Source organism: Falco cherrug, chromosome 3 (assembly GCF_023634085.1).
Source record: "Falco cherrug isolate bFalChe1 chromosome 3, bFalChe1.pri, whole genome shotgun sequence".
NCBI classification, from domain to species: Eukaryota; Metazoa; Chordata; class Aves; order Falconiformes; family Falconidae; genus Falco; species Falco cherrug.
The window spans coordinates 44018545-44037005 of NC_073699.1; the positions used below are offsets into that span (position 1 = coordinate 44018545).

An 18461-nucleotide genomic window follows, 5' to 3' on the forward strand; every position below is an offset into this window, starting at 1 on the left:
AGACTAGTAGTTCATTTTGCTTTGATACCCAGATGTGCAAGAAGAGAACAGGACCCACTGCAAATCTGTTGCATTGCTTCCATCTGATCTGCAGACAATTCTGAGCTGACACCTTCACCAGGCATTTTGCTGCCTGCACCCTTCTAAGATTTGTGATGGTTTTTATCAGAAAAGGGACCTATGGTATAATAAACTGTACAAATATAGCCTGCTAATGGAGAGCTGCAGAATGGAGGTGTGGCAGAATTCACAGTTTAAACTGCTTTCTATAGATAGCTTTTGCTTGCTGTTCGCCTACATTGGTATCATATGGAGTGTGGAGGAGACAATGAAGTGCTAAAAGCTTATTGCTTCTGAGTTGGGAAAGTATTTTGTTATTCAGTTTCTTTTTTCTTTTTCTTTTTTTCTCCCAGATTTCATTTTCTGTAAAGTGAAAGTTGGTCTAAAAATGCCTTGCTTTGTTCTTACAATGATAACCAACCAGGAAAGGAGAACAAACTTGCCAAACTGCTTTGAGTGCATCATTACATCCTAGAATACCAAGGCAATCCAGACTCCAACGGCACCTCCTCTGGGACCACAAAAGTCAACAAAAAGTTTGCCATCAACTTCAGTGGAAGAAAAATCTGAAAGCCTGCCCCATATGTGTGAGTGATGAACTGTTGCACATGTCTGTGCTGCAGACGAGTGAGGGATACTTCCTTATACCAGTATATTTTTGCACGTCACCTGTAACATCGTGGCATGACACCACAGATTACCTGACTTCACATGTTTTTGATGTCATGTCGATCTGAAACCTAAAAATGTTATGTTTAAAATGTAATAATACAAATAAAAGGGGTTTTTTGTTGGTTTTTTTTTTTTTTGTAGTTTCTTTGGGTTTTGGTTTTTTGGTCTTCCATTGTACATTAGGCCACAGTGCTTTGTGGTACAAACCAACAGTCATGAGAAGAAATCACTGAACCTAAGTACAGGCCAGGGCTTGCAAACCCCTAAGTTCCTTTAGTTCTTATGATCATGCTACCCATGGAAGTACATGCTGTAAAACAAATTTCTCATGGGAGATACTCATCTAGCTGAGCACTAGAACTATTCAAACGTATTTGTTTAAAATGTTATTCTAGAGGAATATGTCATTTCAACAGAATTGAAGCCTTTGACATGATTGTGTTGATTTCAGTGACAACTCACTTTGCTTTTACATTTTAGGGAATGGATCACTGAATTTTTGGCTTCACATGGGTTTTTTCCACTAATAATTATATTTTATGGTATGTTAATTTGAGGAATGAAATCAATTGTGTAACGCCTTAATTTTGTTAAGGAGAAATGTGAGGGATTCTGAAAATTATTACTGTTGTGCCAATTTGAAAGTTGAAGTCTAAATGTTGACTCCCACAATACACATATTGCCTCTTTTGTGCAGTATGGCTGGCTCTAGGCAGCTCCCACTGAGTGCAGCAACAACTGCTGGAGACTGACTCTCATATTTTTTTAGCATCAGGAATAGTGATGTTTTATTGATGTTGAACTCCTCAGAAAAGCAAGGAGTAACTACAAAATATTTGGATAAATTTAAGTATGGCCTTAGCTTAAGAACCTACATTTTGACCTTAGCAAAAAAGTTCTGGCTAGCAATAATATAGATACTGGGGACAGCAGGAAGCAAAGAAATTAATTACCAGCTAAAGCTAGAATGCTCAGTCTGTGGGCAGAGGGCATGCAAAGAATTTGGATCCTAATAGGTTTTCCTCTTCCAAAATGAAATCTGCTGCAGGAGTGATGATTACAGTTTGTTTCTGAATTACCTACAGGAGCATTTCTATTATTTACATAAAGGAAGGCACAAGTATTCACTTCTGTGGCCCAACATTTTACAATGTCTGGTGGAAAAGCCCAATATTTGCCATTATAAGTCACCTGCATCTTTTTGGCCAGCATCCCTAAAATTTGTGGAGGTGGGAGGGGGGGGTAAGTGCAGTTTGAACTGCTTATTTTTCTAAATACAGTGTCTATTTTCTTTTCAGGTGGAGGAAAGAAGCTCACATTGTCCTCTGTCATGAAGTTTTTCCTTTTATTCATTATATGTTGCTCTCTTTTCATCTTATTTTAAAATACAGAGAATTCTTCTCTACTTAGGCAAGCTGGATTTGATTGGTAGGAAAATATACCAAGACTGAAGAGAAGGGTAGGAAAGGTACAAATATCTAGTTTTCTTCAGGCCCTTCCTATATACTTAATATTGTCCTCAAAACACTTAAAAGACATAATTCCACATAATGTTTCAGACTGGTACTTTGCTAAACATTTAAAATTATTTTTAAAAATTGATATTTCAGTGAGATTTGGTGGGAGTAAAGGGATGGGAAGGCGGCCTGAAATTACGGAATACCAATAAATACCATCTGTGTCAGAAGGAGGGAGAAAATTTTTTATGCCACTGGGGAATTCTGTGCTGGATTATGAGAGAAAGCAAAATACCTGCCAAACTAGAAAAAAAGCAAAATTAAAAGATTTTTATCCTTCAAAGTTCCATCTTCATTTTTCAAACTTGAAACTTGGCTTTGGTGTCATAGACCCATTAAATATCTATTTTAGATTTGCACTTTTCAGGTGCCTAATGTTGTAGAGTATATTACATTTATTTCAAATAATGTATTGTGGTTATGAAGTTTTCACTAATAGTTTTTCTGCCTTTGCAGAGACTGAGCAAGTGTGATCATTTTTAAAGCTGACTGTATTTACCTTGATATGCCTTTAGGAGAAACCAATTTAAAAACACCACCATACGTTGGCATATCAGTTATATAAATAGCATTTGTTTCAACTACTACAAGTGTTTTGTTACATATTTATGGAAGGGTAAATTTGTGTGAAAAGTTGGGGGGAAAAAATTCTTCCTGCTAAGGGAACATGACATTTGCAATCTGGCAGTGCTAATTTAAGCATAATAAATGTAAGAATATAACAGCGTAAGACCTTCCATAACAATGGAAGAGAAAAAGAGTGAACTGACTGCTTAGGTCCTTCCTCATAAAATAGGAGTAATCCTAACCATAGTTTATAAAAATCTGCAACTGAAAAATGGCCTATGTCTTCCCCTGATATCTTGGCCTCTTATTGCTGGAGCAAGGGTCATAGCCTCTCTCAGCCCGTCCTGTAAGTGTCCAGCCTAACCCGTTTGAGATGTTTCTGCTTCCTCTGAAGATGAAGGCAAAACTCTGTCCCACTGAGCAGATTCGGACAGGGCTCTTTGTTCAAAATATGTAGCCCACACTAATGCCAAATCAGGAAATAACCACCATCATCCTTTGGTACAGCCAAAATCTGAGTGTGCAGCTGGGGGGATGCAGCAAAGTCAAGAAAAGAGGGTGACCCTGCTGTGAAGGGGGTCCCACTGCCCCCAGCCTGTGTTCCTGGGTGGATGCTCTTTCTCCCTTCTTTGAGCTGGCATTAGCACTCAGCCTGTGCCACCGTGAAGCACAGCAGGGAGTTAAGCGGGCAGAGAACTATATGCATTTCTGAGAGGATTAATTTTCACCTGGATTGTATCCAAAATCTTGCTCCTGGTAAGGCAGCACAATTGCTACTGCCAGTGCAGAAGAGAGTGAGCAGCTTGGGGGCTGGATGGCAGAGGGGCAGGACCACGGCAGCTCCCATGCAAACTCTCTTAGGTTACTGTGCAGCCTTACTGGGCATGGGGGCCCTGAGACTTGTAATGTTTCAGTGTCTCATAAGAGACACAGGAGATACTTAACTGTTAGTGCCTTAAGTTTAGTTTTTCATTAACATACCACTTGGGAAGTTGATCAGGTTATGATGTTAGCCACAGTGGATTGGCACATCTTCACTGATGTCTGGAAGCAGCCTCAGCATCGTGAGCAGAACATCTGGCCTACAGGCTTTAAAGATTGTTTTGAACAGTTTTGCCACACAGTAAGCCCCCATAATACACACCTCTTTCCATGTCGTTCTTTATTTGCTCTTCTAAATCTTCTGGAGACACACAAACCTCCTGCTCTTCCCTTTCAGGTGCTTTGGGTTTACACTTTCCACAGCAGCAGTTGAAGCAGCAGCAGAGGCAGCAGCAGAGGTAGCAGCCCGTCAGCAGGCCACAGACTACAAACAGGCCCTGGGTTAAACACAGTGGGAGGAAAACCCAGTGAGCAATGACCTTCCTCAAACTTGTGGCAACCTCTTACAGCTGAAGGCAGATCATCAAAGGAACTTGAGTTCTCAAGTGTTTGGCACTCAGAAGAGTCCAGCTGCTGGCCAAGTGCCTAAACAAGGGCCAGGTCTTCCACAGTCTTCCTCACCCATGAGCTCCTACTTGCTGCTCAGAACCATGTCCACAAAGATAACACCAACCAACAGGCCCCCTCATGCCCGATTTTTCAAAGTCTGTCTGCAGCTGATGGCCCTCAGAAAAAACTTCCAGACGACATGCAAAACCCCACCCACCTTAACATGACTCATTTCCATCCTAAAAATGACTCATTTGCCCAAGATTGTTTTCACAAACACTTATTTACTGGCAGGTTCTTGCCAATAACAAAACCAGGAGAAAAAGAAGCAAAGTCCCAGATGCGTCCCACATAACTTTGGGCACTGAACTAAGGCATCCAAATTAGGTCTCTAAGCCCCTGTGGGCTCCCCACGTAGTCAATGGGAAGTTAAAAGCCCTTCCAGAGGGTGATTCAGCCCCAGGAGGATTTGAATTGCCCATGGGGGTGTCTTTATCTCCCTCTTAGCCTGTGCAGGAGCACACAGGTGACATCTCCTAAATCAGACTCCTCAGGCTGTGGTTTCTTGATCTGAGGACTCAGAAGGCAAGAAGTTCCCACCTGCTTTGCCCTCTGCTCATTCCTGTTCCAGTGGCACAAGGCAGGAGGCTTCAGCAGGGCCAGCACAACTGCCTGGGGCCAAGACCAGAGATCTCAACCAGATTCAACAGCCAGAAAACTTTAATTTACAGAGCTTTTCTTTCTCCAGACCAGGTCACTGCCTGGGTTCACAGCACAGCTCCACAGCTGCTTGCGCTGGAGACTGCATGCTGCATTGCAGCAATGGGACAGGGCACCTGCAGCAGGGAGCCCTCAGGCTGCCATTGCCACCCCGTGCTCCATGGGGACATGACAGCAGCCTGGCTCGTGACCCGGGGCAGATCCAGGCCTGCACCAAGATGTTTGTGGCAGAGGAGAAACCTCGTGTCTCTTCATGGACATAGTGGTGTAAGAGCAAAGGAAGGCCAGTGACATTCCTGAAAAGTGAATCAGAGTTTATATGTGGAATGTGTATGTAAAGCCAGCACAGCTTTGTGGCCACTGGTTATGTATGGGTTGGAGGTATAGCCAGGCTTTAACACTACAGTTATACAGTCTGCCCTTTATTATACTATTCAGTATATTCATAAGAAAAGATGCCGCTGAGAAAGAAAGCAAGCACAAACGTCAGGATATTGTCAAACTTTGACAATGAAGCTATGTAAATAACGTTGTTATGTATGCATGTCTCAGGCAGTGTTAGTGGGGGCTGACTGGAGCATCTTTGAAGGTAATAAGACTATGTACATGCCTAATATTAATATAGGCATGTATCAAGAGTGAGCAAGGTGGTTTTAAATGAAAAGAATGACTCAAACTTTTTGTTTTAAAATGTTTTGCTTCCAACAGACACCCAAAACCATTCTAAATAAATGATAGAACCCCTAAAATAAATTATCTGACTGTTTATCATTTATGCCATAATGGAGAATAAATTACCATAATAGATAGAATGATAAAAGACAGAATAAAAGTGTATAGAGGGAAAAAATACTTGAATTTATTCATGATACCTTAAATGTTTCAAGATTTCTTGTGCTTTTATCGTCATAGTTGGTAAATCAAGAATCAGTTTGTTGATGGGATCAATAACAGTTAAAGGAACAACCCCTATGCCTGCCAATGGAGAAGCAATTAAAGTTCCCATTACCTATGTCAGTATGTTCCCAGTTTAATATGCCTGCTAAGAAGCCTGGGACTCCAAAAAAAATATTTTTTTCACTTTGCATTTCACCTTTCATTTGAATTTCCTCACTTCTAATAACATGCATCCTCACAACTGTCAGATTTTGTGAGTATGAGTGTTCTAGGGAAAAGGATTTACCAGGAATGTTTGTAGTTGAAGGGGAAAAAAACGAATGAAAGCTGTGGTCCCTACCACCTTCTACCAGAATGAAGGAAATTAGGGGTCCAGAGGTCATCTGCCTCAGATTCAAATAGTATTATGATGGACAATGTAAAAATCTGAGCCTGACCCAGTATTTGTGCATGAGTTAAAAAGAGACGGGGAATAGTGAGCTCAGCTTGCAACTTGGTGGTTCAGCAAACCACTTGATGTCCTATTAATGCTTTAGAGGTGGCAAGATTTTGGATTGGGGAGGGATAGGGAGACTGCCTGTGACAATCCTCAAATAAGTCTATATGCGTATTTGGGGGGGGGGGGGGTTGTACCGAATTCTTAAAAACCAGGAAGCAGTGATTACCTTTGCTAGGATATTCAGCATACCTCATCTCACCTCTGGGATACAGGTCCCTTGAAACAATCCACACGTTCCTCCTTTAGCTGTTAGGAATTTAAGTAACTTCTGTCTGTGCTTTCCACTGCTCTTATGAGTCAAAGCCACAGTGGTTATTTCTGTTCCTGATTTTCTAACCACAGAGGATTTTATACTCCAGAAAATCTCCATTAAAGATCAGTAAGCAGGAGAGGAAATAAAAGCTAAAAAAGCAGCAAATGGTTAAAAACCCCTTGTTTTCCAAGACTGTTAAAGGAGTCAGTACTGCTGCTCTCTGAGCTGTAAGGCAATGCTTCCCCGCACCTGAACTGTGACAAAGAGGCTGAAGAAGAGGGTGGACACCAAAGAAAAAATGGAACGATCCGGTAGGAGAAGACAGTGGCTGTGGTGGGGAGTCCAGCCTGCAGCAGGAGTCAGCTACAGCAGCTACAAGCAGGCAGCCTCCAGCCTGCTTCTGAGTGTGCAACTGTGCCTTTGCAAGTGTAGTTGAAGCACCGGTATTTTATTCATTAGTTTATTTCACTGCTCCACATTTTAAGCAGCTTCCACCTCATCCTGAAACAATTATGGTTTCTCAGACCCACAAAGTGCCCAAGTGACTTCCCCATTTGAAGGGGGACTGCAGGGCAGTGAAGCACTGGCCTGATACATGCTGAACACAGGAATCCATGTTCCACAGTTCTCAGATCAAAGCTGTCATAGTGTGCTTGCTTCACACAGTACAGATCATTTTCCTGTGTATTCCAGCAGAGTCCTTGCTTTCCCATACTTCTGTTTCTGGAAATGGGTGAGGACAGCATAGATTTTGCACATTTACAATTCTGTTGGTTTGTTACATTTCTGTAACATTTCAATATTTGCAGAAACACTCAAATTTGACATATGCAAACATCAGAGGATGCCAGTGACATAAAAGAGCACACAAACACAGCTCCTTTATGACTAGAACAGTCCATGATGTGTTTTTCCCTGAGCAATATGCCAGTTTTTGATGTCTCATTGTCTTCCTTTACTACTCTTCCTCCACTCCACCCTTCTCATCTTTTCTTCCACTTCCTTTCTCTCATCCCTTCACCAGGGCACGTATATGACACCATAATCACAGAGAGTTAGGTATTATTATCACTTACTTTGTGTTCTGTACATAGCAAAGAACACAGCTAAGTTTGTACTGTAATACACTTATTAACTGCTTGTCACATAAGTGGGACTTCTTGTTTTTGAATAATGAGTCATTTTTATTTAGTCATTACTGAAAAGAAAGTAAAAATTAACCTGGAGCACTAGATTCTAATTTAATTAATGTCTGAAAGTGTTACAAAACGTGTTCTATTTAACTGTTTACCAAGTCAAAAAGAAAACATTCTATATTAGCACTATTCTGAGCTTATGTTACATTCTGCCACTGTCAATTTTCCAGATAATGTTGGTTTTTAAATAAGCTTTTAGTAGTGGTTTAGGTTCAAATCCTACGATTCGTTAAGCCTGTAGAGAGACCGTGTTTTTCAGGGGGTTCCTTGTGTATGTAATTGTCTGTGTGCATTGTAACATTTGATTTCCAACAGAAAATAAGGCTTACCTTTGCCCACCAGCTTGAGAGCATGAAGTATGTGTTAACATTTTCCTCACCAAACTGTTCTGCCACATAAAGCCCTAATGATCCATACTTGTCATATATGTTTCGCTTGGACAGATCAGTCAGAGTTGCATGAGCATTGTTGATCTCTTTAAATTTTTCCGCAGCCTCTGGATTGTCTGGATTCTTGTCGGGATGGTATTTCAGAGCCAGTTTTCTTAAACATGAAAAAAAGAAAACCCAGAAGAAAAATAGGTCATCTGTATGTGTGCATGTATATGGACACTTACAAAATATTACAAAATATTTTGACAGAGGTAATAATTCTGATCACTGTGTTCAGCCTTCTTTTTTTCAGCTCTGCTGTACTCAGTGGAAGAAAAATAATACAAAGTGACTGAACTTGAAAGTTTTGGTAAAAGAGGTGTTCCTGTTACACTGAGCATCTACTTTGCGTATTGATACCTTGTCAGCCTCCATGTTAAAGGAGACAGTGACATATGCTGAAAGCACAGGTTGCAGCATGATAATAAATCACAGGCATTTGTTGCATTATGATTGCCAACTGATTTGCATCATTTAGCAGGTCTCAACAAAGATAAAGGTTTTTTAAATGTTGTTTGAAAACATGATTATCACACTGCTTATCCCATCAACATTATCTTCTTTATAGCAAAGGAAATCCCATATTCAATTGCCTATCAATAGCTGCTATATTAAAATTTTGTAAACAGTGTCTGTGTTTGCAAAAACCCAGACATTGATAGTAGAAAACACAGGAGCTGCGATAGAAAAAAAACATCCTCCTGAAGCACAAGGTGGAAAAGCATAGTGAGTTAGTTGCAGTTTCAACTGTCTATGGGCCTGTCTGTGGGCCTAATTCCCGACAGTCACACTTCCAAGACAGTCCTTGAAGCAGTGGAAACTGATTGTCAGCTGGCTTGGGCTGTTTATGCTGGTGGGAAGCCTTTGCTAGGAGAGGGCCCAGTACTGCCTTTTTCCCTGGCTGTACTCAGCACTACAACATCCAAGGACAGGTGCAGCTTGAAAGGAACACTGTGGTACAGTTGGCTCATGGACAGCATTGGGGAAGAACAACTCAAGAAAGAGTTTGTTTCCAACCAGTTGAGGCATTGGCAGTGTGAGGTCACATGCACTTGCCAAACAAGCATAGACAGAAGTGTATCATTTGAAAAATCACCACTCCTTTTGAAGAGCTGACAATATTTTCCCAAGACATTTATTTAATGACTAGTGCTGACATCTAGTGGCATAAAAATGATTTAGTATTGTATTAAATACTGTGATTCTCACCTCAGTCAAGCTATGTTGCAGTTTGTAAATATTCTCTCTGAGCATTTCAGGAGCTAGCCATGAACGTTATGCTCAAAAATATTATTTGTGGTGCAAAGGCAGTGTGCCCACACTTCCTTTACCAAACGTATCCTCAGAGTGGAGTGCTGCTTGACTTTCCGCTAAAGTCCCAGTACAGGTTATTCCCCCAGTAAAATATAACTGTCTTGCTCCTGATGACAGTTCCTGCCTTAGAAACATTCTGCAAATATCAAGACTGTTATGGGCCTGGGAACAACCTCTGCCAACGATTTCTTCAGTTCTGTATGCTGAACTCAAGTCATCTTCTCACAGATCATAAATAACTTTTTAAACATGGCTCTAATAGCATAAAGGGGTTCACATTCAGTCATATTTAATATACCGTGCATGTAGTACCTTAAATATAAATTTTCAGTCATATTTAATATGTGGCACCTTAGACATAATAAAAGATGAAATAGGAGAACTGGAAAAACAAGCTAGAATCTTACATGACTAATGACATTATATGCCATCCAAGTATTTAAGTAGCTTATGCAATCTATCCCTTTTCTTAGCTGAAAAAAACCCCAGTGATTAGAATTCTAAAAAACAAGAGAGGTATTACATTCAAAAACCATGTGTGGATGCAAGTATTGGACAATCTATTCCCAGCCTTTCTTTCTCTTCCCACAGACCTGAAAATATCTTCTGCCCTCTCCATATCCCAAACAATCTCAGAAAAAATAAGAAACTGAACACAATGTAGTTTCAAATAGGTCAAAAACATCAGTTGCACACTCACTTCACTCAGTATTGTTTTAGAATACTAACAGAATTAATTTCAAGAAGTACAGCTAACCAAAGATGAGATATGTTCTTATATTGATTTTGGGAAAACTGTCCTCACAAAAAACACTACATTAACAAAAAACCTTCCTGCACATGAAGGTGACATATATTAATGGGAGATGATTTAGTAATGGGAAACAGATATATATAGTAATAGTACAATTCATTTGACTGAGAAAAATGACTCCATTAGGCCTAATCAAAGAAACAAAAAAGGTAAGGAGAAGAATTATGTGACATAACATGAAGTATCAGTTACATGGAATCTTCCCTGTGGGTCCCTGGAAAACTGACACTCCCTGTATTGTGATAATTGTGGTTCGGTATGAGTAGAGAAAAAGGAAAAAGCCAAAAAATGGACACTGAAATGAATATAGGAGATTCTTGAGTACTTCCCATAACATACAGAAGGATTTATGTCCATAACAATTTTTTCATGATGCATGGCATTCTTCAACACCTTGGGACAATGGAACTCTGCAGCCCTTACCAGCAGCAAGCTATGTAACATGTTTGGGAGAGAAAAGTGACAAAAAGCAGAGAAACAGCTATCATACAAGATGGATTCATGGAAATTAAGTCAAGAAATATGGTCAGAATCTCTGTCAGCGGGAGGCTTAGGGTGAAAGCCGAGATCAGGACAGACTGTGCTGCAGAAGTGGGTATGACAAAAGTACATCTATGTGGACTGATCAACATTCTGAAAGGAAGAAAGTACATAGTATGCAGTGAAACACATATATGCTATGGAATAATGAGAAGTGCCATATAGAGACAAGCCATGCCCTTTTGGCTCTGGCCCAGACCCTGTGGCACCTCTATCTCTTGACCCTGCCCGGGCGGCTGCCCTTGAAGGTGTGCCCAGGCTGGAGCTCTTGCCACCGGTGGGGCAGGCGACCAGCCAAGGCTGCCTGCGGTGAAGCCTGGGCCAGGGGATGGTGGTCCTGAGGCGCTGTGTTTTTCAGGGGTCACCTCCGGCAAGGCAAAGAGCGGGTGCGTTGCTGGTGGTGTGAGAGTGAGGCCAGCGGCAGGCCCAGGCTTTGGGTGCGGGGCAGCCCGTGCCATGGGTGGGTGCCTGGGAGGGGAGAGGACCTCAGTCAGAGGCCATGGGCTGGGGAATTAGCTCAAGTGGTAGAGCGCTCGCTTAGCATGCGAGAGGCAGCGGGATCGATGCCCGCATTCTCCAACGCTTTTCATTCTCCTTACCTGGAGACAAGGACCTCTTCTGGGGGCTGTGGGGAGATCATGGTGTGCCCAGGCTTTACAGAGGAGGATGCCACCCTGGGCTATATCAAGAGTGGGACAGGCAGTTTAAGAGAAGACTTGATCTTCTCCCTCTTTGACTGTTGTCAAAAGTCATCTGCAGTACTATGTCCAGCTTTGAGCTCCCCCGTGGAGCGGAGACATCAATGAAATGGAGCAAGCTCAGTGCAGGGCCACCAAACAGCTCTGGGAATGGAGGGGTTTATATGTGCGGATGGGCTGAGGAAAGTGGGCAAGTTCAGCTTGGAGAAAGCGAGGATCAAAGGGCTTACGCATGACCTTCCAGCTGCTAGGAGAATGTTACGGAGTAGTAGCTGAATGGTTGCCCATTTGTCTGGTGCTTGACCAGAGGACTGGGCTGTGAATCTGAATCAAGGGAAGAGCTGTAGAAGATGACGCTCAAGGAGCTTGTGGAGATTTTCTGTTTTGGGGTTTGCACGATTTCAGGTACTAAAGGTTGGAGCAAGGTAGCGTGACACTGGAGCTGAGGCTGTTGATGAAGCAGGATGTTGGAATAGAGGCATCACATTGCGCTGTGGATAGGGAAGTTGTGGATGGGTGTGTGATGGGCAGAGGTACTGGGCAGGGCCCCATGCTTCCTTCGATAGCTCAGCTGGTAGAGCGGAGGACTGTAGGCTCCCTTGCACGGCCATCCTTAGGTCGCTGGTTCAACTCCGGCTCGAAGGAGTGCCCTTTTGGCTCTGGCCCAGACCTTGTGGCACCTCTATCTCTTGACCCTGCCCGGGCGGCTGCCCTTGAAGGTGTGCCCAGGCTGGAGCTCTTGCCACCGGTGGGGCAGGCGACCAGCCAAGGCTGCCTGCGGTGAAGCCTGGGCCAGGGGATGGTGGTCCTGAGGCGCTGTGTTTTTCAGGGGTCACCTCCGGCAAGGCAAAGAGCGGGTGCGTTGCTGGTGGTGTGAGAGTGAGGCCAGCGGCAGGCCCAGGCTTTGGGTGCGGGGCAGCCCGTGCCATGGGTGGGTGCCTGGGAGGGGAGAGGACCTCAGTCAGAGGCCATGGGCTGGGGAATTAGCTCAAGTGGTAGAGCGCTCGCTTAGCATGCGAGAGGCAGCGGGATCGATGCCCGCATTCTCCAACGCTTTTCATTCTCCTTACCTGGACAACAGGGACCTTTGCTTGGGTCCCGGGTCCTCCATGGGCTGTGGGGAGCTCACCTTGCACCTGAGCTGCACAGAAGAGGAGAGCAATCCAGGGCTGCACCAAGGGCAGCACAGTCTCTGGATCGAGGGACAGAGTCTCTGCTTTTACTTGAAACTTGGCTGATGGCATCTAGAATAGCGTGCCCAGCTTTGGGCCTCTCTGTAGGAGACAGACATTGACCAAGAGCCGCGACCTCAGAACAAGGCCACTGGGACACTTGGGAGCAGGCGCGTTTGCCCTGTGAGGAGGTGCCAGTGAATGCGGGCTTGTCCAGAGGCTGGAGGAGAGAGGGTTTTGGGGGAGATGGGCAGCACTTTTCACTGGTTCAGTGGTTAAGGTCTTTTACTGTGATGATTGGTGGAGGACTGAGAAACAACAGGCCAGAACAGAAGCGGGACAGGTTCAGTTGTTTCTTCCCTCAGGACAGCCAGGCAGGAGACGAAGGGTGCCCGCGGGGCTGTGCAGTCTCCATGCTTGGAGACTGGCATGGGCTGACTGGCTGAAGCCTTCAGCAAGCTGCTGCATTCCCTGGGATTGGGGTGCTTGGACGGGGAGGTTTGTGTAGAGATGCCCTTGGGCCTCATTCAAGCTGATTGCTTTGAGAACTCTGTCAGGGAGGCAGAGCTGGGAGAGGGCCCTGGCGGTCCATCAGTAGCTCTGCTGGTCGAGCAGTGGAATGCCGGGTCCCTTGCATGGCTGCCATTACGTCTCGTGTGGGCCCTGAGTTCCCTAACAGGCCGAAATGGCCCTGAGCATCCTCACGTGGGGCATTCAACTTCACGCATGGGGTCCAGGAGCTCTATTAGCTTTCAGCTGTGGGCCTTCACTCTCTTTTTGAGCAATGCAGTAGGAGTCCTGGTCACTAGCTGAGCCATGGCCAGAGCCACGGAGATGTCCAGCCACAGCAAGCCTTGATCCAGACGCTGACATGCAGACAGGTGTTCTGTCCTGACCTCAACCCTGGCTTGGCAGCCTGGACCTGCCTGGCGCTCACTGGGCATGATCACCACGCTGGCCTATGCAGTGACTTCCTGCCATGGAGTTGTGCCTGCCTCACCAGGATGCTAGTGCCTTCTGTTCTGGACACTGGCTTGGAGCGAGCTGCCATGGCTGTGTCTGCCCTGGACTGGTGCCACGGGCGTGAGAGGTTGCGGGCAATGTGCTCTAAGGCAAGTGTTTCTTTTTTCCTGCTGTGAGGAGAGTCATGCGTGTATGCGGGAGTGGTGTGAGAAGTGAACGTCTTTATGAGGCTGTGATGAGCTTGTGAGATGTGAGGGTCCCATGCTTCCTTCGATAGCTCAGCTGGTAGAGCGGAGGACTGTAGGCTCCCTTGCACGGCCATCCTTAGGTCGCTGGTTCGACTCCGGCTCGAAGGAGTGCCCTTTTGGCTCTGGCCCAGACCCTGTGGCACCTCTATCTCTTGGCCCTGCCGGGGCGGCTGCCCTTGAAGGTGTGCCCAGGCTGGAGCTCTTGCCACCGGTGGGGCAGGCGACCAGCCAAGGCTGCCTGCGGTGAAGCCTGGGCCAGGGGATGGTGGTCCTGAGGCGCTGTGTTTTTCAGGGGTCACCTCCGGCAAGGCAAAGAGCGGGTGCGTTGCTGGTGGTGTGAGAGTGAGGCCAGCGGCAGGCCCAGGCTTTGGGTGCGGGGCAGCCCGTGCCATGGGTGGGTGCCTGGGAGGGGAGAGGACCTCAGTCAGAGGCCATGGGCTGGGGAATTAGCTCAAGTGGTAGAGCGCTCGCTTAGCATGCGAGAGGCAGCGGGATCGATGCCCGCATTCTCCAACGCTTTTCATTCTCCTTACCTGGAGACAAGGACCTCTTCTGGGGGCTGTGGGGAGATCATGGTGTGCCCAGGCTTTACAGAGGAGGATGCCACCCTGGGCTATATCAAGAGTGGGACAGGCAGTTCAAGAGAAGACTTGATCTTCTCCCTCTTTGACTGTTGTCAAAAGTCATCTGCAGTACTATGTCCAGCTTTGAGCTCCCCCGTGGAGCAGAGACATCAATGAAATGGAGCAAGCTCAGTGCAGGGCCACCAAACAGCTCTGGGAATGGAGGGGTTTATATGTGCGGATGGGCTGAGGAAAGTGGGCATGTTCAGCTTGGAGAAAGCGAGGATCAAAGGGCTTACGCATGACCTTCCAGCTGCTAGGAGAATGTTACGGAGTAGTAGCTGAATGGTTGCCCATTTGTCTGGTGCTTGACCAGAGGACTGGGCTGTGAATCTGAATCAAGGGAAGAGCTGTAGAAGATGACGCTCAAGGAGCTTGTGGAGATTTTCTGTTTTGGGGTTTGCACGATTTCAGGTACTAAAGGTTGGAGCAAGGTAGCGTGACACTGGAGCTGAGGCTGTTGATGAAGCAGGATGTTGGAATAGAGGCATCACATTGCGCTGTGGATAGGGAAGTTGTGGATGGGTGTGTGATGGGCAGAGGTACTGGGCAGGGCCCCATGCTTCCTTCGATAGCTCAGCTGGTAGAGCGGAGGACTGTAGGCTCCCTTGCACGGCCATCCTTAGGTCGCTGGTTCAACTCCGGCTCGAAGGAGTGCCCTTTTGGCTCTGGCCCAGACCCTGTGGCACCTCTATCTCTTGACCCTGCCCGGGCGGCTGCCCTTGAAGGTGTGCCCAGGCTGGAGCTCTTGCCACCGGTGGGGCAGGCGACCAGCCAAGGCTGCCTGCGGTGAAGCCTGGGCCAGGGGATGGTGGTCCTGAGGCGCTGTGTTTTTCAGGGGTCACCTCCGGCAAGGCAAAGAGCGGGTGCGTTGCTGGTGGTGTGAGAGTGAGGCCAGCGGCAGGCCCAGGCTTTGGGTGCGGGGCAGCCCGTGCCATGGGTGGGTGCCTGGGAGGGGAGAGGACCTCAGTCAGAGGCCATGGGCTGGGGAATTAGCTCAAGTGGTAGAGCGCTCGCTTAGCATGCGAGAGGCAGCGGGATCGATGCCCGCATTCTCCAACGCTTTTCATTCTCCTTACCTGGAGACAAGGACCTCTTCTGGGGGCTGTGGGGAGATCATGGTGTGCCCAGGCTTTACAGAGGAGGATGCCACCCTGGGCTATATCAAGAGTGGGACAGGCAGTTTAAGAGAAGACTTGATCTTCTCCCTCTTTGACTGTTGTCAAAAGTCATCTGCAGTACTATGTCCAGCTTTGAGCTCCCCCGTGGAGCGGAGACATCAATGAAATGGAGCAAGCTCAGTGCAGGGCCACCAAACAGCTCTGGGAATGGAGGGGTTTATATGTGCGGATGGGCTGAGGAAAGTGGGCATGTTCAGCTTGGAGAAAGCGAGGATCAAAGGGCTTACGCATGACCTTCCAGCTGCTAGGAGAATGTTACGGAGTAGTAGCTGAATGGTTGCCCATTTGTCTGGTGCTTGACCAGAGGACTGGGCTGTGAATCTGAATCAAGGGAAGAGCTGTAGAAGATGACGCTCAAGGAGCTTGCGGAGATTTTCTGTTTTGGGGTTTGCACGATTTCAGGTACTAAAGGTTGGAGCAAGGTAGCGTGACACTGGAGCCGAGGTTGTTGATGAAGCAGGATGTTGGAATAGAGGCATCACATTGCGCTGTGGATAGGGAAGTTGTGGATGGGTGTGTGATGGGCAGAGGTACTGGGCAGGGCCCCATGCTTCCTTCGATAGCTCAGCTGGTAGAGCGGAGGACTGTAGGCTCCCTTGCACGGCCATCCTTAGGTCGCTGGTTCAACTCCGGCTCGAAGGAGTGCCCTTTTGGCTCTGGCCCAGACCTTGTGGCACCTCTATCTCTTGGCCCTGCCGGGGCGGCTGCCCTTGAAGGTGTGCCCAGGCTGGAGCTCTTGCCACCGGTGGGGCAGGCGACCAGCCAAGGCTGCCTGCGGTGAAGCCTGGGCCAGGGGATGGTGGTCCTGAGGCGCTGTGTTTTTCAGGGGTCACCTCCGGCAAGGCAAAGAGCGGGTGCGTTGCTGGTGGTGTGAGAGTGAGGCCAGCGGCAGGCCCAGGCTTTGGGTGCGGGGCAGCCCGTGCCATGGGTGGGTGCCTGGGAGGGGAGAGGACCTCAGTCAGAGGCCATGGGCTGGGGAATTAGCTCAAGTGGTAGAGCGCTCGCTTAGCATGCGAGAGGCAGCGGGATCGATGCCCGCATTCTCCAACGCTTTTCATTCTCCTTACCTGGACAACAGGGACCTTTGCTTGGGTCCCGGGTCCTCCATGGGCTGTGGGGAGCTCACCTTGCACCTGAGCTGCACAGAAGAGGAGAGCAATCCAGGGCTGCACCAAGGGCAGCACAGTCTCTGGATCGAGGGACAGAGTCTCTGCTTTTACTTGAAACTTGGCTGATGGCATCTAGAATAGCGTGCCCAGCTTTGGGCCTCTCTGTAGGAGACAGACATTGACCAAGAGCCGCGACCTCAGAACAAGGCCACTGGGACACTTGGGAGCAGGCGCGTTTGCCCTGTGAGGAGGTGCCAGTGAATGCGGGCTTGTCCAGAGGCTGGAGGAGAGAGGGTTTTGGGGGAGATGGGCAGCACTTTTCACTGGTTCAGTGGTTAAGGTCTTTTACTGTGATGATTGGTGGAGGACTGAGAAACAACAGGCCAGAACAGAAGCGGGACAGGTTCAGTTGTTTCTTCCCTCAGGACAGCCAGGCAGGAGACGAAGGGTGCCCGCGGGGCTGTGCAGTCTCCATGCTTGGAGACTGGCATGGGCTGACTGGCTGAAGCCTTCAGCAAGCTGCTGCATTCCCTGGGATTGGGGTGCTTGGACGGGGAGGTTTGTGTAGAGATGCCCTTGGGCCTCATTCAAGCTGATTGCTTTGAGAACTCTGTCAGGGAGGCAGAGCTGGGAGAGGGCCCTGGCGGTCCATCAGTAGCTCTGCTGGTCGAGCAGTGGAATGCCGGGTCCCTTGCATGGCTGCCATTACGTCTCGTGTGGGCCCTGAGTTCCCTAACAGGCCGAAATGGCCCTGAGCATCCTCACGTGGGGCATTCAACTTCACGCATGGGGTCCAGGAGCTCTATTAGCTTTCAGCTGTGGGCCTTCACTCTCTTTTTGAGCAATGCAGTAGGAGTCCTGGTCACTAGCTGAGCCATGGCCAGAGCCACGGAGATGTCCAGCCACAGCAAGCCTTGATCCAGACGCTGACATGCAGACAGGTGTTCTGTCCTGACCTCAACCCTGGCTTGGCAGCCTGGACCTGCCTGGCGCTCACTGGGCATGATCACCACGCTGGCCTATGCAGTGACTTCCTGCCATGGAGTTGTGCCTGCCTCACCAGGATGCTAGTGCCTTCTGTTCTGGACACTGGCTTGGAGCGAGCTGCCATGGCTGTGTCTGCCCTGGACTGGTGCCACGGGCGTGAGAGGTTGCGGGCAATGTGCTCTAAGGCAAGTGTTTCTTTTTTCCTGCTGTGAGGAGAGTCATGCGTGTATGCGGGAGTGGTGTGAGAAGTGAACGTCTTTATGAGGCTGTGATGAGCTTGTGAGGTGTGAGGGTCCCATGCTTCCTTCGATAGCTCAGCTGGTAGAGCGGAGGACTGTAGGCTCCCTTGCACGGCCATCCTTAGGTCGCTGGTTCGACTCCGGCTCGAAGGAGTGCCCTTTTGGCTCTGGCCCAGACCCTGTGGCACCTCTATCTCTTGGCCCTGCCGGGGCGGCTGCCCTTGAAGGTGTGCCCAGGCTGGAGCTCTTGCCACCGGTGGGGCAGGCGACCAGCCAAGGCTGCCTGCGGTGAAGCCTGGGCCAGGGGATGGTGGTCCTGAGGCGCTGTGT

At 47.6% G+C, this 18461-nt stretch overlaps 1 protein-coding gene and 10 non-coding genes across 12 annotated transcripts in view; 10 read left to right on the forward strand and 1 right to left on the reverse strand.

Annotated features, from left to right (window-relative positions):
* DNAJC5B (DnaJ heat shock protein family (Hsp40) member C5 beta) overlaps positions 1-18461 on the reverse strand; it is a 32828-nt gene that overhangs the window by 4770 nt on the left and 9597 nt on the right. For both annotated transcript variants that reach the window (XM_005443203.3, XM_027811060.2), the window contains exons 3-4: positions 8142-8355; positions 3961-4135 (exon numbers count right to left, since the gene is read on the reverse strand). In XM_005443203.3, the coding sequence (XP_005443260.1) occupies positions 3961-4135; positions 8142-8355 (389 nt within the window). The remainder of the gene's footprint in view (positions 1-3960; positions 4136-8141; positions 8356-18461) is intronic.
* Positions 11418-11490, forward strand: TRNAA-AGC (transfer RNA alanine (anticodon AGC)). Its single transcript has one exon. It is a non-coding gene; the product is annotated as a tRNA-Ala (tRNA).
* Positions 12166-12254, forward strand: TRNAY-GUA (transfer RNA tyrosine (anticodon GUA)). Its single transcript is given in 2 exon segments — positions 12166-12202; positions 12219-12254. It is a non-coding gene; the product is annotated as a tRNA-Tyr (tRNA).
* TRNAA-AGC (transfer RNA alanine (anticodon AGC)) lies at positions 12587-12659 on the forward strand. Its single transcript has one exon. It is a non-coding gene; the product is annotated as a tRNA-Ala (tRNA).
* On the forward strand, positions 14012-14100 carry TRNAY-GUA (transfer RNA tyrosine (anticodon GUA)). The gene is given in 2 exon segments: positions 14012-14048; positions 14065-14100. It is a non-coding gene; the product is annotated as a tRNA-Tyr (tRNA).
* On the forward strand, positions 14433-14505 carry TRNAA-AGC (transfer RNA alanine (anticodon AGC)). The gene has a single exon. It is a non-coding gene; the product is annotated as a tRNA-Ala (tRNA).
* TRNAY-GUA (transfer RNA tyrosine (anticodon GUA)) lies at positions 15181-15269 on the forward strand. Its single transcript is given in 2 exon segments — positions 15181-15217; positions 15234-15269. It is a non-coding gene; the product is annotated as a tRNA-Tyr (tRNA).
* Positions 15602-15674, forward strand: TRNAA-AGC (transfer RNA alanine (anticodon AGC)). The gene has a single exon. It is a non-coding gene; the product is annotated as a tRNA-Ala (tRNA).
* TRNAY-GUA (transfer RNA tyrosine (anticodon GUA)) lies at positions 16350-16438 on the forward strand. Its single transcript is given in 2 exon segments — positions 16350-16386; positions 16403-16438. It is a non-coding gene; the product is annotated as a tRNA-Tyr (tRNA).
* TRNAA-AGC (transfer RNA alanine (anticodon AGC)) lies at positions 16771-16843 on the forward strand. The gene has a single exon. It is a non-coding gene; the product is annotated as a tRNA-Ala (tRNA).
* Positions 18196-18284, forward strand: TRNAY-GUA (transfer RNA tyrosine (anticodon GUA)). Its single transcript is given in 2 exon segments — positions 18196-18232; positions 18249-18284. It is a non-coding gene; the product is annotated as a tRNA-Tyr (tRNA).